At 40.4% G+C, this 27,089-nt stretch overlaps 2 protein-coding genes and 1 long non-coding RNA gene across 5 annotated transcripts in view; 1 reads left to right on the top strand and 2 right to left on the bottom strand.

The window, feature by feature from the left end:
* LOC105691023 (nuclear factor of activated T-cells 5) overlaps positions 1-7,792 on the bottom strand; it is a 43,834-nt gene extending 36,042 nt beyond the window's left edge. The window contains exon 1 of the mRNA XM_012409257.2: positions 7,386-7,792. Coding sequence (XP_012264680.2) covers positions 7,386-7,467 — 82 coding nt within the window. The 5' untranslated portion in view covers positions 7,468-7,792. The remainder of the gene's footprint in view (positions 1-7,385) is intronic.
* LOC125502046 overlaps positions 1-14,357 on the top strand; it is a 15,671-nt gene extending 1,314 nt beyond the window's left edge. The window contains exon 2 of the long non-coding RNA XR_007279859.1: positions 13,968-14,357. This is a non-coding gene — a long non-coding RNA (uncharacterized LOC125502046). The remainder of the gene's footprint in view (positions 1-13,967) is intronic.
* LOC105691025 (stress response protein NST1) lies at positions 10,901-27,089 on the bottom strand. Of its 3 annotated transcripts, none has more exons than XM_025746351.2 (7): positions 26,903-27,089; positions 25,391-25,506; positions 16,355-16,710; positions 16,117-16,257; positions 15,879-16,019; positions 14,663-14,818; positions 10,901-14,092 (listed from the first exon to the last, which is right to left on the bottom strand). In XM_025746351.2, the coding sequence occupies exons 2-7, from the start codon at positions 25,431-25,433 to the stop codon at positions 13,979-13,981; spliced, it is 951 nt and encodes a 316-aa protein (XP_025602136.1). In that variant the 5' UTR covers positions 25,434-25,506; positions 26,903-27,089; the 3' UTR covers positions 10,901-13,978. The 3 variants fall into 3 exon arrangements, with proteins under 3 accessions (XP_025602136.1, XP_012264683.1, XP_012264684.1); XM_012409260.3 differs by lacking the exons at positions 25,391-25,506; positions 26,903-27,089 and adding exons at positions 18,330-18,419; positions 19,563-20,113; XM_012409261.3 differs by lacking the exons at positions 14,663-14,818; positions 25,391-25,506; positions 26,903-27,089 and adding exons at positions 18,330-18,419; positions 19,563-20,110.

Here is a 27,089-nt window from a genome sequence, read left to right as displayed (position 1 = left end):
CCTATTTCGTTACGTCGAATTATAATACCATCGACTACAAAAATTCTAGACGTACACTGGCGGTGCTGAATCCGAGTCCGCAGCAGCGCAAAACGATCTTTCCATCGAACCACTTGCGCTGTGGAGTAGAAAAATTCACTTCTTCGCCAACTAACCCGCAAACCCTCCTTCGCACCGCATCCTCGTTAAAGAGACGCGGAAAAATCTTCAAGAACCCAAAAAAAAAAAAAATCAAAAACGAACACATCGCGGGTCACCGAGGCGACGACGAGTCGCCGTCATTGATTCAATTCCAAGGGCCGTCGCCAGGGTCGCTTGGTAGCCGAACTTTTTCTTTAAACGCCGCAAGTAAAATTTTTCGCTTTTTCAACACGGGAGCCGGGGATCGCGTAGTGTGGGGGAAAAAAAAGTACCGAGCAACGCGCGGCCTGAGGTCACTCAGCGGGGAGATGGAAATGCAAGATCGGTACGAAGCGAACGCGACAGAAAGTGTTCCAGGTATTTCTGCCTCGCTACCAAGGGAAGAAGATCTTCATCGCGATCACAAAATTCATAGTCGGTCCGTGACCGAGATACCTTTTCCCACCCTTCTTTTAAATTTCGTTTTTTTCAGAGAAATTTTATTCAGCGAAATTAACGAATTTTCCGGATCGGACACTCAATTCTTTCGACTCACCTTTTTTCGCTTCGATTTCGCCGAATCTCCCCGAAAGCAGGTCAGGTTAAAATTTTCAATTTTTTTCACCTTTCATCGAAATTATTTCGAGGTTTAAGGGTGGTTTTCTCTTTCATCTAAAAATTGTCGGGCGAAGTCGGCCTCGAGTCTACCCCCCCCCCCCCCCCCCCCCACCCCTCCGTATTCGAGAAGGTCGAAGGTGAGCACGAACGAAATATTGCGAAATACGAACTCGGATGTACATATGACGAGTCGAATGAAAAAAGGCCGTGAAATTGGAATGGAGGCGAGATGAAACCGGCCAAAAAGAGCAACGAAACAAATTCCACGTACCCGCAACCGGTTTTCAAAAAATGACGTTCCGATCCAACGGGGGGAGAAAAAAAAAAAAAAAGAAGAAGACTTCAACCAACCTTGGCAAAGCCAGCGAAATACTTGGGAGGACTTTACGTCGAGTACCAGGCCCCAAATTCCTTAAAAATCCTCCACTTCCTGGTTTCAACCGGTAAGTTTCACCGGCCCCGCAATACCGTCTGGTTTTTCGAAGAAGATGCGAAATTTTCAACTTCTCAATATCGAAACTCGGGCCAAGAAGAAGTAGAAGAAGCGGGAGGCTTCGGGAAGTCGAAAAGCTTAATAAAATCGCTTTCCTGTCGCCAGTTCTAATTTCTACCGCGGGCGGCGCTGAACACCCTATCGGAGTAGAGGCGACGCGACGCCGTCGACGGCGATCGCGCGAAGCTGGAGAGGGTCGGATCATCTGCGGCATATTTTCGGTTTTTTCGAATCGAAATTGGGAACCTAATTTATTCCGAACGAATAACGGGAGGCGAGAGGTTTTTGTGAATTTAGAGCCGAAGAGAAACGCAACACTGTTTTTCGAGCGACTCGATAACCGACCAGATTTGGCTTTTCGAAAATCGGGAGATCGGCTGAAAAAAAATGCGTCGCGCTAAATTCGTCTGCTTTAGAGTTTCCGAAAACGGGTGACGGGGTGAAAACCCCGAAAAGATGATCGAGAAACAGATAAAACAAATTCAAAACGGGATCGACGTAAAATTCCGAAAAAAACGTCCGACATTTGACCTCAAGATTCTCAAGAATTTTGAGTTTCTGAGTCCAGATGTGAAATTACTTTAACTCCGAACGGCCCGCAGACTCGAAATCCGGCGGTTTTGAATCGCAAGTTTCACGCCCGAATTCCTCTGTCAACACGTTAACCTCAAAAAATGAAAATCCGCCATTACGAAAGCGGAAGTCACGCGCGGGTCCGAAGACGGTCGGAGTTGAATTTCGGGGTCCAGCTGGATCACGCGACGTTCTTCACGGATCTCTTCGGAATCGATCGACCGGTTGACCGTTCAAAACGAGCCGAAGATTCATCTCAGAATTTGGTCGATGGCCAACATTACTATAACGGAATAGACTCGTTGAATATTTAATCAGCTATTCTGAATCACTTAAGTGATACACAGCGATTATCGAACGGTGGTAATTCCCGATTTTTTCTCGCGTGCATAGTCCGGTTGAGTTTTTTTCTCACAATTCACCTTTTTTACTACTTTGCGTTTGCTTCTCTCTCTTCCTCCGACAGGCAGCACCAGGCGCCTGTTATTTTCAACTCCGGAAAACCAAGATGGCGTCGCTAGACGAATTCCGTTTTTCGATTTCCACCTTTAGTCCGGTGAACTTACGTCGCGTGGTTGGTTCGTGACCCAACGTTCTTCGGAACCGGAGGTACCCCTAACCTAACCTCAAACTTGTTTTTACAAAACGATGAAAAACCGTTCCGAAATATCCGTTCCGAGAAGAAGATGCGAAACCAATTGAAGAAAAAAAAGAAAAAAATTAGAGAATGTTAATTTTTCCATTTTATTTATTTTTTTTTCAATGGCTAAAAATACGGCGGACTCCACTTCCGAAGGTAATTGTATCGAAACGCCCGACGCATGTAACCTATTTTGAAAATAGAAAAAAAATTTAGCCGATTGCGATATTTTTTTCCAAAAATTTTTCGCCTCGAGTTTTTTTGCTTGTGACGCCGATTTAAGTTTGTGCATTGAATATTTCTGTATAAGCGCTTCGAAATTTCTAGATAATTAAAAATTGAACTATGTAGGTAGATATATCTAAATTACATTCACACGATTACAACAGCTGTTGTGTGGATCGAGAATAACAAAATTTAGTCGATGACGGTATTTAGACGCGGTGACGACGAGGAGGCTATGATAATTATTTGATATCACGTGTACACCTATATATAATTATATACACACATACGTGCCGGTTCACACGTATACATCCGACGAAATTAATAGCCCATTCAGAAACCAAATCTCCGGACTTTATTCTTTTATCTCTCTGATAATTCTATATTTATTTCTCTCCGGATTTTTTCTTTTTCTCTTTTTTTTTTTTTTTCAAATAATCCCTCTCATAGTTTACGAGCTTGGTAAAACCTATTCGAAGGAAACAACCCGACTCCGCGACGATTCTAAAATCTTTAATTTTATATTCTCAATTGTTTCTAAACTTTGGTTTCTCGTCCGCTCGAAAATAGATTTTTCGCGCGCACGCCCGCGTAACGATAACGTCCACTTCCCGGAGATAAGATCGAGAGAAGAAAAAAAAAAAACATAATAATTTATCACTCGTTCGATCCAACGCTATTCACACACTTCAGAATACGAATGAATTATCTTCGATCACGTTCTATAAATAAATTGAACCTTAAGAAAAAAAAATCAATTTCTAACGGTTTGAATTTTCGTTTTTCGTTGAAGAAAAAAATCGAGGCCGTTCGAAGAAAGTCCGAACATTTTTTTTAATCAAACGGTCCGTACGCAAATGTCGCGTCGAAACGGACGTGTTTCGAATTCAGCAACGAAATCGCCGAAAAGGTGCATCGTCGCGTACGGTATATCTGGACCGCTTGCGCCGGGATATGAATGGAAGGAATTGTGGTAAGGAGCCGGACGAATAAATGCGAATAATTTATACACCGAAGCGAAAAATGATCCAGTCGAAACGCCGCGGTATAAGGACGACATACCTGATATCGAGGAAAAACGAAAAAAAAAAAATACAAAAACAGAGCGACGCTCCGCGTTGTGACGCGCGATAAACAGGACGATCGATCCTGATCCCGATATCCTTTTCGTCCTTCGAGCGGCGGTGGGTTAAAAATCCTTTGCGAGGGAAAATAAAGCGGCGCTCCGTGCGGGTTAGGTATATACATATATGTGTACATATATGTTACGGTAAAAGTATATATATTGCCTCCTCGTTTGGGTGATGTGCATTCGACTAACATCAACAATTTCAAATATAAGGGAAATGTACATTGAATTCACAATGACCGATGTCGTTTTGGTAAATTTGAGCGTACAAAATATGAAATCCTATATGTATGTTTTGTTTGTAATCTACATTTTTTAATTAAAATAATTTTCGTTTCAACAAGCCTTTTGTATCATGTTTATTTAAATAAATATTTTTCTACTGCAATCTAATACAGGATATGAAATCCTATATGAAAGCTATCCTAACCTGACCTACGACATATTTTATAATATTCAAAGAAAAGGACGTTTCGTTTGTAATCTACATTTTTGAATTGAAATAATTTTCGTTTCAACAAGCCTTTTGCATTACGTTTATTCGAATAAATATTTTCTTACCGCAACGACATTTTCAATCTATTCGTATTCCAACTTTTCTTAAAACATGAAGGTAAGAGTACAAATTTGCCGGGAAATCTACAAATACATACATTATGTTCAGTTCACGTATACCTAATTTTTTGGAAAATGTACAAATTTCACGGTAAAAGTGTAAGATTTTCCAAGAGTGTACATTTACCGTAGATAACATATACAGAGCGGACAACGTGAAATTGCGCACCCCATTTGCACATGCGCGATCGTCGGCATTTGTTTCGCAGAATGTCCAACAACACTCCGCTTTCAGATTTAGCTGTCAAATACAAGGACCTAACCTGAACTTTTCGATGAGTGTATTTCTGTCGATATTTAATTAATCTCTCATTCAATTAATCAATTTTATTTAATGCTATGCCACCCTACTTATCTGTGTCTGGTTTTGTGTCGCATTATTCACCTGACACAACATACCTCAGTCATATTTAAATACGGCGATCTCAGCTGTATTGGTGATCGACAATTTGACAGCTACAGCTGAAATCTGAGGCTGTTGGTACAACACGCTAGCAGATGATAAATTCGACTGCCGTTTTGATTCACGCTTGCGCACAAAATCTGGGTGCGCAATTTCACGTTGTCCGCTCTGTATATATATATATATTCAGGGTCAGAGTTTGGCGGGTCACAAGCGTCAGGAAGGGATGTCGCAGTTTAAAAAGTAGGACCGGTACACGCCACAAATTGTTAACATTATGTTGTTGATTGGTGGTGATTGGGCCCGCGTTTACGGAGGCCTTGAGACATTTACCGTATATGAAGCGCGCGCAACACAACGACGACGAGTCCGTAGCGTTGCATCTACTTTTTGTTACATACTATTGCAAACAACTCGTGCGTTTCAAACGAAGGCCACAACTTTGAATAACTGGCTTAAAAGAAAAATAAAATAAAAGAAAAAAATAATAAAAATAAGACAAAACGATAAGAAAAGAGCGAAAAAAAGAGGCTCGCAGCGGCCGTTAAACTCGCGGCTCCCCCTTCCGCCGAGTGTTGTTATTGCAGCGGTATTCTTTCGTCTTTTTTTCTATGTCTTCTTTTGTTTGGTTTTGTTTTGTTTTTTTTTTTTTTTTCCCCTGACGTCGTCGGAGGGACACCTCACGGCTGTGGAGTGCAGTCCGGGAAACGAGGGAGGAAATCGTCGGAATTTTCGACCGAGGAATCGCCGATTTTCGATATAATATAATGGATTTCCGAAACGATCCGCTGGTACGTGGAACCCTCGCTGTTTTTTCCCACGTTTCTTTCACGGATGGAAGAGAAGCGAAGAAGTGAAAAAATTGAAAAAACTTTTTTCGCGAAATCAGGCGTTATCCTTAGGCCTTCGAGAAACTCGGGTGATTTCAGATTTTTCTGTAGTAAATGTGGAAAAAAAACTTTTGACCGATTTTCAAAATCCCTGCACCTGGCGATTTTGAGAATTTTTCTCGAGTTTCTCAGACCCGATAATTTCGTTCGACCTTCGGATACCTCGTCTAGGGGAGTGAAAGATTGACCTTGAATAATTGAGGATCGAACAATTCGAATAACGCGTCGTCATCCGATGACTTTCCTTCTCCAAACCCGATCCGCGTCGACCGCCATTTTGTATCTCCAAAGCGAACGTATGTCGTGCTACTGTAGAAAAAAAAAAAAAAAAAAAAAAAAATGGCGTCGATCGGAATTTCCTGCGGATCATCAGATCGACCGAATCGCTTTTGTTTTACGTAATCCAACAAAAATTTGCTCTTTTCATCTCCTTAATCCAAATTATGGAATTTCTGACGAATGGGTTTCAACGAAATTAATATCTCCTCCGTTTTGAAATCGATTGGGACGTAGGCGAAAAAAAAAAAAACTACAGATATTTCACAGGCGAGAGAATAATTTCGTGGTTTCGACGAACTCTGAAATTTCAACGGTCACCCTGTACACACGTGAGAGAGATAGCTGAAAATAAAATGTCGATGAAAACTGAGCACGTGAATCGATAATCCATTCTATCCGAGGATCGCGAAATTTTGAGGCTTTGAAATATCAGAATTTCACAAAATTTCGGTGTAAGAATTTCAAAATCTTGATCGACAACCTAATTGACTGCACACGTTCGAATTTTATAGCGGCTCCCTAGCACGTGGATAGTCATGTTTATCGAACTTCGATCGCCTTCGATAACAAATTAAGCTGAAATCAATCGTTTTTGAAAAGGCGCGAATTTTGCCCCGAAAAAAAAAAAACTTAGAATTTACAAAATACTCAAACTCTATTTTTCCGTTCCCCGAAATACCAAAGATCCGACGAAAATCGTTCGGATCTTTACAAATTTCCATTTTTCGGGTCACATTTCTCGAGGCGTACTCAATAGACAAACTGCAGACGGCCGAGAGAGATACATCTCCACGCAAATAATTCGCACGTTTAAACGCAGCAAACATATAACCGAGCGTTGTATACGCGCATCTGACACACGCGTGACGTACACGTTCTCACACACGGAGACGCGTTTGGTACGCAGAGACACGCGTGCGCACGCGTATCTAAAACATAACATAAATATTTTGAATGCCGAACAAACATGGCGACCGAGATAATAACTCCGCGAGGAGGAGATAGACGGACGGATTCGTCACCGCGCGGGCGACGTTGCCGGTCGACCCAAAATACCCATCGGGGTCCGAATCTGGCCATAACCTAAACCGTAGCGAAACCAGCGGGCCCGAAAATATTCCGGGGCCCGTTCGTCGTCGCCCCCGAGTCAAAATCCGACGTACGCGAGGACGATCTGTTGTCGAGGATCGTTCGCGGCGGCCATTTTGTCGTGACGTCGCACGTAGGTAGCCCAGGCGGTAATGGTCGGAACCATCGTTCTCGTCGACTGCTATATTTGCGACAACGTGATCCCCGCCGGAGCGAAAATCGGGGGCCTCGAACTCCGTCGGACATCACCCGCGACACGGAGTCTCGACGCTCGTTACGAATAAATTAATCGTTGATTTGAAAAAACTCACCAACGGCGCCGGTCTTCGTATTACTCTTGGCATTATTCCTCCGTTCCTTCTTCTCCGCGGCGTTCGAACTTTTCACCAACATCGTCCTATCCGACTTATTTATTTACCCTTTACTTTTACCCACGTATGTACTTGCGCGCGTGCGTGCGTGTGTGTGTGTGTGTTTGTGTTTGTTTTTTTTCTCTCTTTTTTATTATTATTATTCCGCGAATTATTTATCCCCGTTACGATAACCTTCGCGAAACTTGGCCGACGTTCAGCCCTCCGAATTCCGGGGTTGGATTATCGTTGTCGGTGACATGCGATAAACGAATACACAACAATCGCGACGTAACGATCGCACGACTGCACATCGCGCGTTACGTTATTAAAACACAAACGGACCTCGGGGACGCCATTTGCCGACTACGTACCGTCCGGCTGCGCTCACGGGGCGCTGCTGTTGCCGCTTCTGCTAGATTTTTAGTTCGCGCTCCGTACGTGAACACGCGACTTGTCGAATCCTTCCTTCCTTCCTTCTCCTCGTCCTCGCTTAATTTCTTCCTGCCGAACCGTCGCTTCCTCTTCACCGCGAATATATGTAGACAACAAAAACTCTCTCTCTCTCTCTTTCTATCACTTGCGCACTCGCACTCGATTTATTTTCGCACGGCAAACGCGGTAGTGCCTCTACTCGAAAATTCTGCGCTTCGGCCGGCGGCCATCTTGCGGCCGTCCCGTGCGTCTCCCGCGCGCCGGGCGCGCGAGCTCGTCGAAATTTCTTGCGAAATTTGAACGAACCGGTCCGAACTGCGATATCCATCGGTGGCGATTTTTTGATCGCGAAAAGGTAGGTTCGCCCTACCTTCGCCGATCTACTTTTACTGCCCTCTAATCGTCAGACACGAGCATTGGAACAAACATGCGATGATGAATTTTTGTGCAACGTTAACGCTAAATTTCTATCGGGGTCAAAAATTACCTAAAATTCTAACTAATGGCTATCTGCGATGCTGTTGACTTCGAGCAAAAAAATTAAAAAATGACCGAATTCCCTTCCAGAATCGGGTGGTCGTTGTCGCTCGTTGCGATTCCTCGCGATTTTTGCTCATCCTCTTCGTTTTTTCAGCGTCTCCGAGATTCGAGGGATCGAAAATTGAGGACGGGGAACGTCCGGAAATCCTTGGGGGACGAGGTTCCTCGGGGTCATCGTCCGAGCCCGAGGATGGGGAAACTTATAGGCGTGAATTTTCTTTTCTAAGACAATATTGCAGATAGAAAAAACAGCCGTTTGTACGTTCGAACGCAGCGTCCACGCAGCTGCTCGGCGCTGACGAAAAAACAACAATCGCCATCTCGGCTGTTTTTGAACGACGCATTTGTTTACCGAAAACAAGCGACGATCCCGGCGGAGGATTGCTTCCACCATATATAGGTATTTTCTCTCGAAAAATCATCTTCCGCAACGCGTAAAAGAGGAGGTTACATCTCGTCGATGGTGTTGGTGAATTTGACTACGGAATCTTCGAAATGTTTTCCACTCGGTCACGTGACGCTACTGCCGACGAAATTTTTTCTTCTCTCATTTTCCAGAAACGATCGATCGCGTTTCGACGAACAAGGCGCATCGCAACGCGTCCTCGTTCGGAATTTTTCGCACTCCGGGTTAACGAAACTGACAATGAGAAGCCGAACGAGGAGGTCGACATTGACGTCATATTTGTGCGTCTCGATCCACCCGAGTGTCTATTAAATATTAATTTCGTTCCATAAATTAAACGAATCGAAACCTCCCCATCGAACGTTCCGCTTATGGTTGTTTTATTACTCTCTTAACGACTTAATGATATTAAATATCGAGAAATCGGGCGGGGAAAATAATTACGATAAACGAATTTTTGCGCGCACCTTGCGTGTCGATTGTGCCCGATGTAGTAAAAAAATAAAAAAAATGGAAAAACATAACAAAACTAATGGACAAAAATAGAATCACTGACTATTCAGTGATTACATTACAGTCGAAGAACTAGACTAGGCGTCCCTCTGAAATTCTAGGAGAACAAATGAACTTTTCAAATAGTCGGGAATGTCGATCAAAAAACGATCAAAATATTTTTACAAGAGCGGAAAAATAGTGGAGGAAGCTAGGTCGATAAGGTAGAGGATTTTTTAACCAGCGCTGGTTAACTTCAAGTGTCAATCTCCTGAGTCACCGTTGGCAGTTTTGAAATTTGATTTGCGTTTATTTTTGTTTCTGTTTTTTTTTTTTATCTTTTTCGTTTTCCTTTTGTGTGGTAAATATGCAAAGATATCGAGTCGTGTTTGTTTTTTTTTTTTTTTTCTTTTCTTTAGCGCAGCATAGTCGCGCTGCAATATCTGATTAATCCGTATATAAGTGACTCAATGATTTTTTTTTGCAATTTCGATTATTTAATAATTAGGTATAATGTATATAGTATATAAGACAATACTAAGCTCACAAAATAGTAGTGTACGTGTAGTTTGTTGTTGTTGTTGTTTTTTTTTTGTTTCTTTTCGCTTTTTTTCTTCATTTATATAATGTATATAATGATATACTTATTAGATACATTCAAATAATTGTAGTGTTGGAACAGAAAAAAGTTTTTTTTTTTTTCTTCGTTTTTCTTCTTTCGAAAACAATATCGAAGAACAATGATAATTGATAGTGACGATCGTGAGTGTCGTTGGTATTCGTTTTTTTTTTTTTTTTCCCTCCAACGTAACGGTGACGTCGCGTCGTCAACGTTAGTTCGAAATTTTTGATATTCGATGACGTTCAATAATGATAATAATAAAATCCTCCTATCAAAATCGATTGATAATATTATATGAAATACAATTTGCAAAAGATCACAACAATGATGCAAAAATAGACATATTATCGTTACTACCATGTTATTAGTTATTGGACATACAATTCAAATATCAAATATCATTTTCAGCAATTCTTCTGAGATTAAACATTCGACGCCAACTGACTAACTAATTAAATATCTATAGCTAACTATTAACGCGTTAAACTAACAAGTTACGCGTACTTCGATATTTCCAATGTTTAGTTGTCGTTTTTTTTTTTGTCTTGTTTTAATTGGATTTCTTTGTATCTTTAGTTTGTTTTATTTTTTTTGTTTTATTTTTTTGTTTTCTCAAACTTGCTCCCGCTTTACTACCCCCGTCACCCCCCTCCCCCCGTCCTCGCCCCTTTCAGCGTAATCTTAAAACTTTACAAGCAAAATTAATTATTTATATATTTTTTCTTTATCCAGCGTTAATTTTATTCACATCAAACATCGCGTCATCATCCGTCTCTACAGCATTTCTTACTATTATTTTAATTAGTCCTCGGATTTGTGTTTTCTTCTTTTTTTTCATTTCTTGTGATTTCGATTCAGGCATTTCTTTCGCCATTTTCTTTTCTTCTCGTTTTATAATTTTTTTTTTTTGGTTTTCCTCGTTTTTTTCTATATTTTAGACGCGCTAAAATTATCTCGTCGTCAGCCTTTTCCGTTACCTTGTTTTTTTTTTTTTTTTTTTTTTTGCCTCAGTTTAATTCATTCACATCGTTTCTCTTCATTCTGTGGTCTATAAAACAACTAAAGCATTTATTACATTATATATAATTATTATTATTATTTTATACCAATACCATCAACGGTATCTGTGTAACTCGTAATCTTTAATTATATCATAATTAAAGAGCGTGATTTATTTTTTTTTGGTATATTCATCATTCAATATTGTATTCATTGAATTTAGAAATTTTTATTCGATAATTTTCATTTGATTCGCATCAATATTTTTGAAAAGTCAAAAGAAACAAAAAAAAAACAAACAAACAAACAAACGGAAAAAAAATTGTCGCTGCTCTTATGATATCACTATATGAATGAGTGAAGATGAATTATATAATAGTATAATATTTTCTAGTATAAACGAGCGGCTCAATTATCATCGTTATTTTAACTATCAATCATTTTATTTATTAGTGTTATTATTCACGTTACTATTATTATTTGTGTCTCAATTATTGTTATTATTGTTTATTATCGGCTTAAAAACTAGACACGTACGTGACAGATAGTGAAGTCATCACAGAAGCATTATCATTATCAATATTATTATTATTATTATTTATTATCATGTTTTTGTGTTCAATAATATAATTGTGTGCTATATTATGCATCATTTTTGGTTGGTTTGTGTTTTTTTTTTCTTTGTTTATTATTATTATTAGTAATATTACTCTTGATTTTATTTAGATGCAAAAACTCATTCCGTCGTTTTTATACTTAATTTTCTGCTATTATTTTGACGATTTATTTATTTATTTATAAATTTTTTTTGGGTCGCTTTATTTATCTGTGTGTATATATATAATTTTATTTATTTTTTTGTTGATCGATTAGCGGTAATATATAGTTATCATTACAATGATCGAGTACAAAAAACGTTAATTTTTTTTAAAAGATTCAAGCCTAGTATAAAGCATCGTACGGATTTATATATATGTATATCCGAATCATCATTCTCCCGCGGTTATGCTATTCTTTGAAATTTTTCTTTTCTTCTCCCCTAGTTTGCATCATTTGCATCCCCCCCCCCCCCCTTCCGCCGCCCCTGCCTCATTTTGTTATTTTTGTTATTCCTCGTCAGAGGTGCGTGTGCTTTTTATTTCACTTAAGCCGTCTCTTCACCCCCTCCCCCCCCCCTCGCCACTCCTTATTTCTCTTGTTAAAAATCAATATTTCTTCCTAATCTCGTATTAATTCTTCGTTAGGAAATTTATACATATATCTATGAGAGACACGTTATGTTTATCGCGTTATTCGTTAAAATTAAAATCTCCTTTCTATTTCTTTAGTTTTGCTTTTTTTCCCAATTTCTTTACTTTTTTTTGTTTTCAACTATTAAAAGCCTAGTTGTAGCGGTTACGACGATAAATTTTTTAGAATCGTTTCTTTTGTTTTGTTTTTTCCTTTGAATATTCCATTCATAAACTTTAACTATATCATCACTTCGAAACAATAATGTTGAGAATATAATGATGATGGCATTTCTGATAATAATAATAACAACAACAACCCGACGTAAAGTATTATTATCGCAACAATGTAATCGGGAATTGATTGAAACGTGTTTGTAGTAAATTTGTGATCGTTTATTTATATCATATCGTATCGTACTGTTATGTGTTGCGTGCGCATATATTTATTTTATTTTGATTTTTTTTTTTCTGCTTTTTGAGTTTGTTATTATTATTATTAAAGCTGACGATAATGGGTGAGAATGAAAGTTTTAGAAGAAAAAAAAAAGAAGACAAAATATATTTAATCAAGCGTATAAAAATGAAAAACTCAAGAAACTTAATAATAGTGATATTATAATAATAATAATCATAATCATATGAAATAATAATAATTGTAATAGGTGGTAATAGTTTTTCAAATATATTTAGATACAAAACTTATTTTCTAATAGTATAATAATAATAGTAAACGATATTTGAAAAAGACAGGGAAGCAAATATCAATGTAAAGCTCATATTTATAACTCTGTGTTTTTTTTTTTTTTTTTTAATCTTTTTCGTATTCTATCCAGTCACGAGCATAAAAAATAGCATAATATAAACGCGATACGATTAATATTCGCGAGACGCGCAGAGATTTCACTTTTCGCAATTTTAGAATTCGGTATCGTCGGGGGAATGAGAAAAAAAATAACCGAAAACACAGCGGGTAGTGTTAATGGGATATCGATATGGAAATAATAACAGTGACAACAACAACAATAACGATAAAAGTAAAAAACAATAATAATAATAATGATCAAAACAATGAAAATAGTAAAGATGTATAGTACAACTAATTGTAAGTAGAAAAAATCACTCAGATTAGATGCGTCATAACACTAGATCAATTAGTTAAAAGGCGTTTGTCACTGGTCGAAATGTGCACGAATAGTGTGGTTTCGTTTCTCTTTCGTTTTCCCAATGAAAAGAGAAGGAAAGAGAGTGCACCAGTTTTAGCCCAGTGAGAACCACCGTAATTCGATGATCTTTATTTCTCTGTGTTATCTGAACACAGGTGTAGAATTTTGAAATGAGCGATGTGCGATTCTTGTCAACTCCAATGGATTTATAAAAATTTTTCGATCACTCTGGTCGTGATACCCAGTTGATTCGAAAAACAAAAACAAAGGAACTTGAGCGTTTTATTGTAATGCACCCTTCGCCATCTCGAAAAGAAAACCCAGTCTTTTTGCACCGTTTCTTTTCTTTTGGAGAAATAAAAAAAATTGGTAAAAATCAAATCAATTGTTCAAATTGATTAAATTTTTTCAACGCACCAGCAAGATTTTACTTATTCACGTGGTAAGCTCTAATTTGTATTTGATTATTATTATTATTGTTGTTCTCATGAGGATTAGTATTGTTATTGTTATTATTATTGTGTTATTGTTGTTATTATTGTTATTGTTGTTATTATTAGTATTGTTGGTTTTGTCTCGTTTTATATATGAAATATTGAAAATTTATTAAATCGTGAGAAGTTGTTTTTCTTATTCTTTTGTTTTTTGTTTAAGGGGCGAACAACTTAACCGGAGCTGGCGGTCTCCTTTTCCACTGGCGGGCTTGGCTGCTCTCCTGTCTTTGGTTCCTGTCCAGCAAGAGCTGCTTTGTTCTGCCTCACTATCTCCGCACGCCTCTCCTTTTGTAACAAGCAATTATTATTTTCATATAAATAAACTTATGTTTTGTTCTTTTATCACACACTCAAGCAATCAACTGTTACGACTAATCATTACTGCAGCTATAGCAACACATGACACGACTAGTTAAGCATCACGATACTATTTTTTATGTTATACTAAAATTTGTTGAGGTTAAAACTTTGTGCAATATCTAAAACAGAGCACATGCTTCGATGCAAAATTAAATGATAACGAATAAAATTGAAATAAATTATCCGCAAATAAATTTTATAAAGTATCATGTAGATTGATAGAAAATAAATTCATAGGATAAGTCTAGAAAACAGGATAACGTCGGGTCGATGAAGAACAAAAAAATTTTCACAGAACTTTGGGAGAATTTAAAAGTGTAATATCTTATATCGTGGCAAATTAAACACTCAGAAAGACAACAGCGTTGGTATTGTCTCGGAGTAAGAAGAAAAAATGAAATGGAATAGGTATTCAAAATCAATGATTGAATAAGAAATGAAAAATAATAAGCGAAACAGGTTGACGATGACAAAAGTATTTTCAAGTGGAATTACACGTTGGCGAATAGCCTGAACACGACGTTGAATCTCTTGCTGTCGGTTGATCTCCGCAGCAGTCAGCCTCATTGCGAGCTCTCGCTCTTTAGCCTCGAGTGCTTTCTGCGCAAAGACCTCGGCTACCTGACGCACTTCCGCTATCTTCACTGTGTTCTAGACCACCATTGAATGAAACCCCTTTTTTACTTAATTTTCATATTCACTCGTTCATCATACCCTGTTCGTCCTTAAGTATCTCTTTCTCTCTCTTTTATTTGTTCATTTCTTTTGCCTTAGCTCTCACTCTATTCAAGCACCGCGGATCTGATTAAAAGTTGATCGATTCGGAAGCACCGGAGCGCAGATTTAAATCGACACATGGACCTCTGTGCCGCCACATCGTTGTGATATCAAAAAAAAAGACAAACCTTCTTCCGCAACTTATTTTTTTACCAGCATTTTGTTAAGCTTTGAAATAAGTTTGATTCTAGACCTTCCACTATCGATTGGCTAATGTTTCTTTCAAGAAACGATGAAAGAATGCAATCATCGCAAGAGAATAATATCAAAGAAACTGAACATTTAGTTAATTTTTTTAAACGGATATTTCTAGTCAGGGAATTTTCTCGTCAAATGAAAAGCGTCAGATTGAAGCATTGGTATAAGTGGGACCAGAAATTTATGAATCCACTAAAAGCTTCGGGCTTCAAGTTGCGGATGAAATTTTATCCGATGAGGTGTCACAATGACGGAGGTATTTTCTCAGGTTAGGGTCAGACAAAATCGTCGCTCCTGTGGACTCGAATCGATCGTATATGATTAATAATTAATGAACATACTCGTAAAGATGATAATCAAGAGAGCACAAGTACGATCGACTCGTCTCAAATTTTGCCATCCAACTTAGATAGTTATGTTAGGTTATGTTTGGATCGAATAATGTTCGACGAACTCGCACCTCTTGGATCATCGTTATACTCAATATGTTAGTAACGTGTTATTTGTTAGGAATAATAATATGATATATCACGGCGTGATAAAAATGATCGAATACTCGTATGAAGTAGAAGACTGTACGTATTATTTTTCGTTTTTTTTTTCATTCTTTTTCATCTTTTTTTTTATGTTAGTAATAAATATGTTGTATTCATACAAAAATCTCTCGAGTGATATATGTACATTTCAAGTACACATGCATCTTAAGTAAAAATAGCTCGTCTGCCGTTAAACTTACATGGTTGCGGAGCTTTTCCTTCTGCTCGCGCTCTATTGTCTCACGCCGCTCACGTGCTTGATCCAATTTACCTTGAATCTGAAATTCGAGCTGCTGAACTCGCTCCGTCATTCCATTGCGAACGCGAACTACTTGGTCCTCCTGTAAAAGATGTCAATTGAATTCGTGTCTTTGGTCCAAGTGTTCATGCACATTCTACTACAGAAACGACTACTCTTGTCATCTACAAGGGACTTACATGCTCCTTTAGACGGTCCAGCATCTTCTTAATGTTTTCGTCACGCTGGGCTGCGGCTGTTTTCAATTTCTCTTCAACCGCACACCTAACCTCCTCGGTTTGCTGCTCCAGACTCAGGCGAGTCTTTTCAACGCTCTCCAACTGGAACACAAAGCGAAAGAGTTTTGGTTCGATCTTTGATTAGAACTTATCGGAAAGCTTGGGATCTCCGGATGCCTAGAAACTGTGAAATACTCACATGATCTTTGAGCTTGCTCTTAAGGTCAGCGATATGTGCCTCTCGTTTCTCTTCGGTATTGGTCATTTTGGCGTCCAGGGCCTCTCGGGTCTGAGCAATGAATGCTGCGCTCAATTCATCTTTCTTGCGAGATGCTTCTTCAATTTTGCCAAGCTTTGTCGCCAACGCGGCCAATTTGTGAGCCTCCAAAGAAAGCCTCCTCTCCTCGGCTGCTTTCAACTTGTCCTCTATGGCGACCTGCTGAGTCGGACTCGGCTGAGGGGGCGAAGAAGTACGCTTGGGGACTGTCGGCTCTGCCAAGATTACCTCGTAGCACAAACCACCCTTCGATTTCTCTTGGCATCGAATTTCAGTCGCTGTTTGCAAATGGAAAATAATATTAGTCGTTGGAATTTTGGTGTTGTTCAAAGTTTTACTGTCGGATAAAATTATTGAGAAAATTAATGGGGAGTCTTTCCGCTGTTCCATTCTAAAGAGTCATCCCATTGTTGTTACATGAAAAGAAATAAGAAAAAAAAAAACAAAAAAAAAAATACCCATCAGGTTTTCTTGAGGAAATGAAAAGCGGTTTAAAAAAATAGAAAAATAATTCACCTGCAAATTGAAAAGTTTTATGTCATTCGTAAGACATCGGAAAACGATGGTTGCTATTTCGAGAAAAAAAGATGGCTGACGTTTCAAGAATCCCGAACGAAAAGAAGGAAAATGTGATCGGTCTTAACGATTCTTCGAAATTCGAGAAATCAAAAGCCAAAAATCACGAAAGTCGATTACCAAATACATGAATAACTCTTCGTAGGAGATAAAAAAAACCCATTTCGATTTCCTAGTCTCATAACCTCAACGCGAATGCTTCCGGAAGATTAACCGACGACTTCCGTACTAATTCATTGAAATTAATCAAGATACCGATCGCTAACCAAATTTCCATTTTCTTAATCAGATTTCTCGTACTTCAAAGATCCAAAATCATGCATTCTTCGAGGTATTCGTTATCTCTCGTCGAAGGTTCGAATCTCGGGTAAAATTCTCTGCGTTTCGTAGACAGCGAGGACCCCATCCAGTGACACCCCATCGTCAAGAAACTTGGGATTATTTGATTTTTTTTTTTTTCACGGGGCAGGTAGCAACCGCGTTAGAAATGAGTCACGTCGTAGAGCGTAGGCGCAGGAGAAAAGAAGCCACCTACGCTATTACACATACGTGGTGGGTGAGGGGGGGAGGAGGGGGATCGATCTTCCCTCCGATTCGTCTGCAGGCGCCGCGACGTCTGGCGTCCGCACGTCTGCCGCGCTCCCAGGGAAACGCAGAGGGATAATAAACGGGGGACTGCCCGTAGGCCAATGACGTCCCCTAGGCGCACGGAGGACTCGCCGGCGCCGCCGATATTGCATTATAAATAAATTAATCCTCGAAAGCCGGTAGAAACAGCTGGCGGAAATTCGTACACGTCCACGAAAAACGACGTGAGGTTTCGCTAGAAATTTTTCCAACAATAGTTTCAGAACGAAACGAATCAATTTCTCATTGGCTAGGACACCGTCTTATTTTGCTCAGCAACGTCTATTTCACAATCCTTTTTTATTATTCCCAGTTTTTTTTTCTCCAATCTCACAAAAACATCAAAAACAAGAAATTCCTATAATCCTGTCGAAAAAATTGGGAGAACTATATGATTTCATCAGCGGCCCGCGTTTCGGAATGCGATTTCCGCATCGAGTGTGCGGATTTACAAAATCCGAAACACTTGACAAAAAAAAAACAAAAAAAAAAAAACCTAAGCTCGGGGTCGTCAGAAATCCAATCCTTTCGTCCTTTCCGCCCGGATTATGAGCCGTGAAATAAAACCGAAGACACTCCTGTCTCCTCGTGCGTCGACATCTTGAAAACGAGTCGACCAAATGATAAGAAGCTACGCAGCCGATAGGGCTGCGGTTTTCCAGGTTATCGATATTCATTCATTATCGGTACTCACTGATAAATTTGACCTTTTTCGGTTGTTTCGTTCGAGGTTTTCCTTTGCCGGCCGGTTTCTTGGTCATCGGTGCTCCCCGCCGTTGACCAGCTTGAATGGCAATCGTCAGTGGCGATGAATAAAAGCCGGTTACAAAATGGTGGGGGAGGGGGAGACGACGTGATCGGAGAGAGGCGCTCTTCGGGTTAGGTTAGGAAAAGCGACGTGTGCGAGGAGGTTAGCGGCGAAAAGCGCGAGGGTTTTTTTTTGTTTTCTAAAGATTCGCGGGTGGGGCGGGGGAGGAGGAGAAGGGGGTCGCGGGGGAAACGGAAACCGTCCAAGCTCCCGACTCAGGTAATATTTCTCCTAGACACGCGAAATCGATCACTTCGACGGATCGCGAGGGCTGGGCGGCCATCTTGGGCCGCACCCTGCGATCGGCGGCGTTCGGTAACCCCGCGAGTGACGCAACAACAAACGTCCAGAGTTTCGCCGTTTTTCTTTTCGCTGTAGTTTTCTCGAAAGCGAATCTCGAGTATCCGATCGGTTCCACTTCATCTTCCGCGTTTCCGAATAATAGAGCGGCTACGAGCATTCGATCCGAGCGCGATTTTCGGTAAGCCGAAGCGGACCGCCGCCATTTTCTTTTTTTTCGATCCCCCTCAACGTTCGGATCGCAAAGATCGTCGTCTGCAGCGGTTCCCGTTTGTCCGGAAAAAAAAAAAACTGTACAAAGAATCAGAACGAGAATCTTCGGTAAACTGCGAAAAACTTTTGCGGTTTGCGGGTGCGGTTATATTATACCGCGGATTGATCGAAATCCCACCGCGGAGGGGGTGGAATTTTACAAATCGGTCGATACGACTCGGACCACGTTTCGTTCGAGGGGACGCGATATCGATCAGGGGGTTGCGGGTAAAAATAACCGCAACGGCGTCGACGGCAAACAAAAAATCAAAAAAGGAAACATAACGACCAAAAAAAACGACGAGTTCCTCGCTGTGAAATTCAGCGGTATACGATTTACCTGAGCGGCTCGGACGATTTCGCGGATTTTTTTAGCGATCCGTCCGTACCGAGGCTGCGGGGAGGGTGATAGGCGCGGTGAGAAAAGCGTTGGGTGTACGTGCGGACCGCGTCGCGAGAGGAACACCACTTTTCCTCTCTTCTTTTCTCACGTCGATCAAAAGCGGAGGAAGCGGGACTTGAGGTCGAAGCGTTACGGACGAACAGGATAATCGCAATGAAACTCACCGACCAGACCCAGGGGGGCTTTGCAGCTGTGGCAAAAGCACTGGAGCACGGAATCGCGAACCAAACCGATCAGCATCGTGTAACGCCGCCTTATGTGCCTCGGACTTCTAGTGGTAAACGGTGAAATAAAGCAGGGAAAACGATCGCGGCAGGGTCGGAGGGGGGCGAACGGGGTGGGCTGAAATATTTTCCCCTTTTTTCTGCAACGCCGGCAAAAAAAAAACCAGTCACACGTTCGTACGTTATACGTTGTGCGTAACGCGCGGTATATGAGACGTTTTGCAAATTTTACGTACGTCCCTTTATTTCTTTCTTTTTTTTTCTGTTTTTTCCGTTTTCTTTACTCCGTCGCGCTGTTTCCGGTTTCTTCGGACACGGTGGATTGATTTCTTTTTTTTTTTTTTTTTTTTGCGAGCGACGCGTACGAGGGGGGCCGACCGGGTGTCTCGACGGTTTTGGCGAAGTATTTTTTGTAACGCGGGACCTGCGGATCGAGGGCGATTTTCGGTATATCTGGGGCGGTGGCCGGAGGGCGACTGATCCGACGGCTGCGCCACCGCGACGCTCGGCGTCGCTCAATATCCACCTCCACAACTTACGCGGATCCCGAAAACCACCCCCGTTTAGATATATATATATAGATATATATAAACGTATTTCTATAAGCCACCGTTGTGCGCGGCACCCGCGACACCTCGCGATTAAAAAGCCGCCCCCGCCGCCGACGCCGACGCCGACGCCGCGACGTTCCCTCGTATGAAATTGTATTCCTCTGCGGGACGACGGAAGTGCTCGAGCGCGCGAGAGGTCGGAAATTTCACTTTTTTTAGGTTATATTGTATGCGTACCTGTAAGGTAGGTCTCTCAATTATATGTACATAGGTCGTACGTAGTCTTAATTATATATAGGGAGTCCCGAGAAATCGCAGAAGCGGAAGTTTCTGCAAAAGTGGAAATATAAAATCATCCGGGAGCCGCCGATAGGAATATATGGAGAATTTTTTTGAAGAACCATTTTTCCAATCAATTTTTTTTCAAAAATCTTCCACTGGTGTTCAAAATTTATCATATACGTTCTTGGTGGAGGGTAAAGCGATTCGGATCGGCTGATGGTGATAGTTTTTTTTTTTTTTTTCTGAGAGAGGGGGATGATGTATTATTTTATTCGGGAAAAAATTTTGGGCCCCATTTCCGAACTCTAATTTTCGGAAAATTCAGAATTCAGAAACGTTGCTCTGCTTCAAAATTTTCAAAGGATTGTCCGAGAATGTTCGATTATTCAAAAAAAGAAAAAGCGCAGTTAAAAAAGAAACTGAAAATTGAAAATTTCGATTAGATTGCCGCACGTGAAACAACCAGAGTTGACTGTGACATGAGGCTACTTCCCCTTTTCAAAATGGCGGAGGTTTAAACGATCGAAATATTCGCGATTCCGTTCCGATGTAGATATATGTATGTATATACCTATTTCAAAAATTCATCGAAACATCGGGGGAAGAAAAAAAAAAACACGATCTGGATATTATTTTAGAATATCTTCCGTCGATTCTGACCGATTATTCGATTGATCGATCGCGTCGATCCTCGAATCTGAAGTTCTGCCTCGTTATATAGGCGAAAAAGCCCAACTTTTTGATCGCAAAGAATTTTTTTTGCGCCTGGTGTAAACTGACCCCATTTTTTTTTTTTTTTTTTTTCTCGAAAAGCTGCGGATTTTTATTTCGCCGAAAAATAGCTTCTCCATTTCGTTCATCCGCTGCGCGAATGAATCCTCTGCCAGACTGTAGGTATATATATGCGATGATTTTTGTTCGTTTGTTTTATCTTATTTTTTTTTTTTTTGATCGCCATTTTTCGTTGATTTTTAATATCCGCAAATTCGTGACCGCGCGAAATCAGAATCACGGGTACGATAACGTTTTGATGGAAATCAAAGCGAAACAGAGCGAATTTGTGTACTCTGAATTCAGGCAGGCCATACAATGTCATCGTATACACAAGTGTTGTTTACGTTTTAAAAGTCCGCACGCACGAGCTGCCGGAAAGTCAAGATCACGATTTAGATAGAGCACTTGAAATGAGTGACATAATTAAATGGCCGATTTTACAAAGCGTTCGTCCGACTATATACGCTCTGGGAACCACTAAAAAATATACAGGGTGTCCCGTTTCAATCTCACACCTGATTTATATCAGAAAATACGACTCCGATAAAATTTTTAGTATTATGAAACTTTTAGGGTTCAAAGGGGAACAATCGAAAAAAAAAACAGAAAAAAAAAATTCATTTTGGTCCAGAATGAAAAATGGCGGCGTTCGGTCGGTCAACGTGTTGTTATTTTTTTTCAAATTGAAACATGACCTTTTTCTTTTCTTCACCATAAAATTTATCAAATAAAAACAAACAACTTTTGTTGTAAAAAATTTTCGAATAAAAACAAGTTTTTGGCCTATCCACTGCACACATGGGGAGGATTTGGAGTTTGAAAATACTGAGGAAGTGACATAGAAACATAAATTCCGACAGTACATAAAATCGACGTCGAATGTATACCTATGTATACACCTGTATGTGTACATACATATATGTATACATGATATTTGTCACACCTGAAATTAGTCGAGCAAAAGAGAAATTTACGTCGCGTTTACAAATTGCAAAGAGCGAAATTTACTTTGATCGTTCAATTATTTTCATTTCGATACAATTGTTCAATTACGTTTCAACGTTTTTCATCACCGAACAATAATAACGATCGCCAACGAAGCGGATCAAGGAGCTAAATCTGCGCCACTATCGCGTCGCACTGCGTCTAACGTATAACCAGATATACGAACGGAAGTCAGCCGATATATGCCGCTTTTTCTCAGCCATGCATTTCAGGTTCGATACATATACAGAGATAAATTTTTTTTTTCAGCTTACCGTATTTCCCCGTTTTCGATATCCCACGTGTGTATATATTAGGGTGTTTAAAAAACAAAAAAAAAAAAAATTTTTAAATCTCAGATTAACAGAATTCAATTGATTTTACAAAAAAAAAACAAAAAAAAAAAAAAAAATAGAAATATAAAGTATGATTTTTTTTTTTTTTTCTTTGCAATTTTATTGGAAAATATTTGAAATTTTCGATTGATGTTATTTTTGATCGCAGATATCTTTGAAACGGTTGATCGGAGGAACTTTGACCTTCGGACGTTTTTTGTAGAGCGTGAAATTTCCTATGTATCCGCTCACTGGGATGTTGCGTAAACAAGCCGTTCCGAAGTAATTAAAATTCAAAAATAAAAAAAAAAAATTCCCGTGTTATTTGAATAAAAAAATTACACATGAATTGCGGCTAACCTTAATATTAATATTAAGGGCTCTAATAGGCGCTAAAATTTTTGTTTTCAAATGTACTTTCAACTTTTCAACACCATTGAAAAAAAAAAAAAAAATTTTGATTTTATTTTTTTTTTTTTATTTTTTTTTTAACACCCTAATATATATGTATATGTGTAGTAGGGTTCTGCTATACGCCTGTAGTTCGAAACATTATAAAGAGTCTGTGGATAACAATAATTTGTCACATTTTGTAATTTTAGCCCCTCGATATGCCGAGGGACACGTTTTTTTTCTAAGTTCTATCTGGAATTTCGAATTTCGAATTTCGATGTTCCCAGGGGCTTAAACGCTTCCAGATAGATATGAGGAAATTCAATGAAAATCTGAGCTTTTGATACGAACTCTAAGATGTTTCGCATTGCCACCGAAGTTTGTTATGGAAATAACGTGAGAATAACGTGAGTTTTGTTCTTTGAAATTTTAAAGGTCGTTCACGAATATACATATAGTAAAATAATGTAAATTCATATTTTCATGGACGATTCAACGCTCTACGGTTAAAGTAATTTAAAAATTTTCGTACACGAGATACGAGCGAGTTGTACGTTCTTCTCTATTACACATCCAGGACGATACGCATACATGTATGTATATTCGTGAGGGGTTAAAAGACCGGGTTGCCCACGCGCTTCTTTTGAACGATGTTCGACGCACGGCGATCCCCGTGTGCCGCCTTCGAAAGAAATAACGTAGGTAAATAAGAATGGGAGACAACAAAGTGAAGAAAAGACTGTCGCGGAAGCGCTTTGTTACCGTCCGTTAGTCACGAGGGTTACCTACTACACTCGGCAAAAAAATTCCAAACTTTATGAAAAGATATGGAAAAAAATCATTCCGGGAAGCATTTTAAAGATTGAAACTTCGACTTAAAGATGGTTTTTCAAAATTCTTCTCAAGGTCATTTTTTACCCCGTGGCGTAGGTTTGAGGGCCGAGTCGCGAAACGCCAGGAAAAACAATTTTTTCAAAGTTCTTCACAGAGCTTGAAAAAAATCGCGGAAAACTTTTGAGACGGCTATTTTGTAGCCTGAAATCTCCTCTCCAAAATGGCCTCCGAAAAGTTTCACGCGCGATTTTTCGGCATCGAGTTATTCAATTTTGAACAATCGATAACGCGGTTGATCGATCGATTTTTTGACCCGTGCGCGGTTGGCTTGCGCTTACTACGTCGATTCTTCCCTCAATGACGTGCCTTTTCTAAGAATTGAATAACTCAGTGGCAAAAAATCGTGCGTGAAACTTTTTGGAAGTCATTTTGAAGAGGAAATTTCGGGCTACGAAATGGCCGTCTCAAAAGTTTTCCGCCATTTTTTTCAAGCTCCGTGGAGAACTTTGAAAAACTTGTTTCTCTCGAAGTTTCGCGACTCGGCGCTCGAACCTACGCCACGGAATCAAAAATGACTTCAAAAAGAATTTTCAAAAACCGTCTTCAAGTCGAAGTTTCAACCTTTGAAATGCATCCCGGAATGATATCTTTCGACATTTTCTCATCAAGTTACAGAATTTTTAAAATCGGAGCACCCGGTGCGCCGTTAATTTTGTTGTCGAGTGTACTTTAGGAATCCCCGAAGGTATAGCGTGGAAAAAAAGTTTTCCTCCGATTCCGTAATTATATCGTCGGGAAAAATTGTTGCGCGGCGATCGAGAAGACCCATATCACAGAAATCGCGTCATCTTCCTCGTCTTCGAGGGTCCTCTTCGAGTCTACCCTAGAAAAAAAGGCGAAGGACGACGCCTCCGTCGAAGTAGTCGGATGAGCGCGAAACTCGCGCGGATCCGGTTGACAGCCACTGACACGGCAAACCGGTGAGAGACTCGCTCGACTGCAGTACGTACGGTCGCGATGCAGTTCCAGTTGCGGGCTAGCGCCCTCCCCCCCCTCCCCCCCGTCGAAGGAACGAGGAAGGAAGGACGGAGGGAACGGAACAAGGATAGCCGGGACAACCTTTGCGCCGCGAACGTCCGCGGAGAAGAAAAGGGGGGGGAGGGCCCCGACCTCTTCGCCGCGAGCGGCTGAATTTTCGCTCGCCGAGCGCGATATTTATCGTTAGCCGAAAACCGTTCGTTCCATTGAGGAACAGCGAGGAGAGCGGAACATCCCTCCTCGCTCCTCACTCCGTGGGCAGAACGTGCGCCGTGAAGGATTTGAATTTTTTCATCACTTAGGTAATCTTCGTTCGCGGACGAGGAGCGCGGATGTTTCGAGGATCGGAAAATGATCGGCACTTTTTTCTTGTTTTTGTTTTTTTTTTTTCACTCTCTCTCTCTCTCATAGACAGCAACCACCGTTATTCCAATTTCGAATCGAAAGACAATCGTCGTAAGGACGATTGCAAAAATAATTTATGTACAGAGTAAAAACTTTGAAGGATAAAAATAGTGCAGGTGAAAATTGTTGAGATTTTTTTTTTTTTTTTTTTTTTTAATCTGTATATACTCACGTTCGCTGCTGACGGGTACGGGGGTCTCGGTGACGGTCGCCATTTTGTTTTCCTTGTTTGTTTGTTTGTTCGTTTTTTTTCTTTGTTCACGTCCGACGTTTAAAGAAACAAAAGAGCTGGAGGAAAAAGGAGAACAAAAGAAAGATTAGAAAAATTGTTTGCGGTATCGCGATCGGTGTTTTATCGTTGTTGTTGTTGTTGTTGTTGTTGTTATTGTTGTTATCATTGTTACGATTGCGACGTTTTCCGAATCTCAACGGCGTGCGCGACAAATTTTGACGGATTTGTGCACGCTACGAGCCAAGGTCATCGACACTGCTGGACGTGAAACTGAACGAAATTATCCCCGTGCGATTTGAAAGTAGGCGATCGTGTTGCGAAACAAGTTCATTGTCGTCTCTCGTTTGATAAATCGAACGAAAACATAACATACGGTCAACGATCTTCATCGCGGTAGAAAATAAACGAATCTCCGTCAACTTCGCGCCGGGGTGAAGAAAGTTCAGAGTTTTCGAAGGACGACCCGTTGGATTGTTTTCGAATTGAAAATTGTCGAAAACAAAAAAAAAAAAAAAAAAAGATTTTCAGAATTTCGCTATCTCTGTTTCCGAAGAGCGAGCGTCTTTTTTCTTTCTTTCTTTCTTTCTTTCTTCTCTCCTCCCTCGTTTCATTCACGATTCACATGGTCAGAAAAACAACACGCGGTTCTCTCACTTACCGATATGAAAAATTGTTTTCTCCGTTTCTTCTTTTTTTTTTTTGTTTTTTTTTTTTGTTCACGCAAATATTTATTCGTCGATAAATTACGATTGTAACGTAACGAACGCGGCGTGTGTCGTTAACAAAGGCTATCGAACGATTCCAATTTGTTGTTCGCTAGGGCGGCGCGAAATAAAGTAAACAACGCCAACCGCACTTCGCGTATCGATCGCGAACAAAGGAAAATCTTCCCAGCGTTTTTCTTCGCTTTCGCTCCGATCGATTCCCTCGCGGCTAAATCGAGGGGGAAAATTTGCCAAAACTCGACGATTATTTTTTTCAGAGAACAACGAGAGCCAGCCGATTCGCCGCACCGCCACAATAATAACAACAACAACGATAATAATAATAATAATAACAACAACGGAAAATGTAGTCGGCGACAAAGAAACGTTCGGACGAACGACGTTGCGGAACTGCGGCAAACGGAATCGCAAATAAAATCGGATCTTCCCTTTCGTTTCGATTTCGTAACCGACCGATCAATTATCAGGCGCCCGGAGTCGCGATCGGTCGTCGGGGCTCCGTTTGGACGTAGTGAACCGCGACGAAGGAAGCGACAAAAAAAAAACAACGGGAAAATTTTTCGAACGAGAAGACGATGAAATAGGCGCAGCCGAACGTCCTTTGTTCGCAAATAGGAGAGAGAAAATAACGGCGTCCGAAAAACCGTGTGTGGAAAAATCGAGGGGACGCGAGCGATCGGGAAATTGGCAGGTTAGGGAGGAACGAACGAGTCGTAGCGCTACTTACGGTTAAAGTATATATATCTGCCGGGACTCGTCGTCTCCTTCGAGTAAATGGGTCCGGGTCGATCGGGGCCTCACCACGGGAACAAAAAAGTCACCCAATTCGAAGCGCAGCGTTCTGAACTGTGGAGAAACAACCGCGTCGGGGTTGCCTCTTATATCGGCAACGGCCAGGAGTCAACTGCCTCCCG

This window comes from Athalia rosae, chromosome 8, assembly GCF_917208135.1.
Source record: "Athalia rosae chromosome 8, iyAthRosa1.1, whole genome shotgun sequence".
NCBI lineage: Eukaryota > Metazoa > Arthropoda > Insecta > Hymenoptera > Athaliidae > Athalia > Athalia rosae.
Note: the sequence above shows the minus strand (reverse complement) of the source record. Positions and strands in the feature narration are given on the sequence as shown.

What these genes read in the sequence shown, in the direction of transcription:
- LOC105691025 (XM_012409260.3), bottom strand. Translation starts at nt 19,638, where the DNA reads ATGCTGATCGGTTTGGTTCGCGATTCCGTGCTCCAGTGCTTTTGCCAC. An exon ending in AGCCCCCCTGGGTCTGGTCG is followed by an intron (nt 18,420 to 19,562) that starts GTGAGTTTCATT and finishes TTGCCATTCAAG; the next exon opens with CTGGTCAACGGCGGGGAGCA. An exon ending in GAAAAAGGTCAAATTTATCA is followed by an intron (nt 16,711 to 18,329) that starts GTGAGTACCGAT and finishes ATTTGCAAACAG; the next exon opens with CGACTGAAATTCGATGCCAA.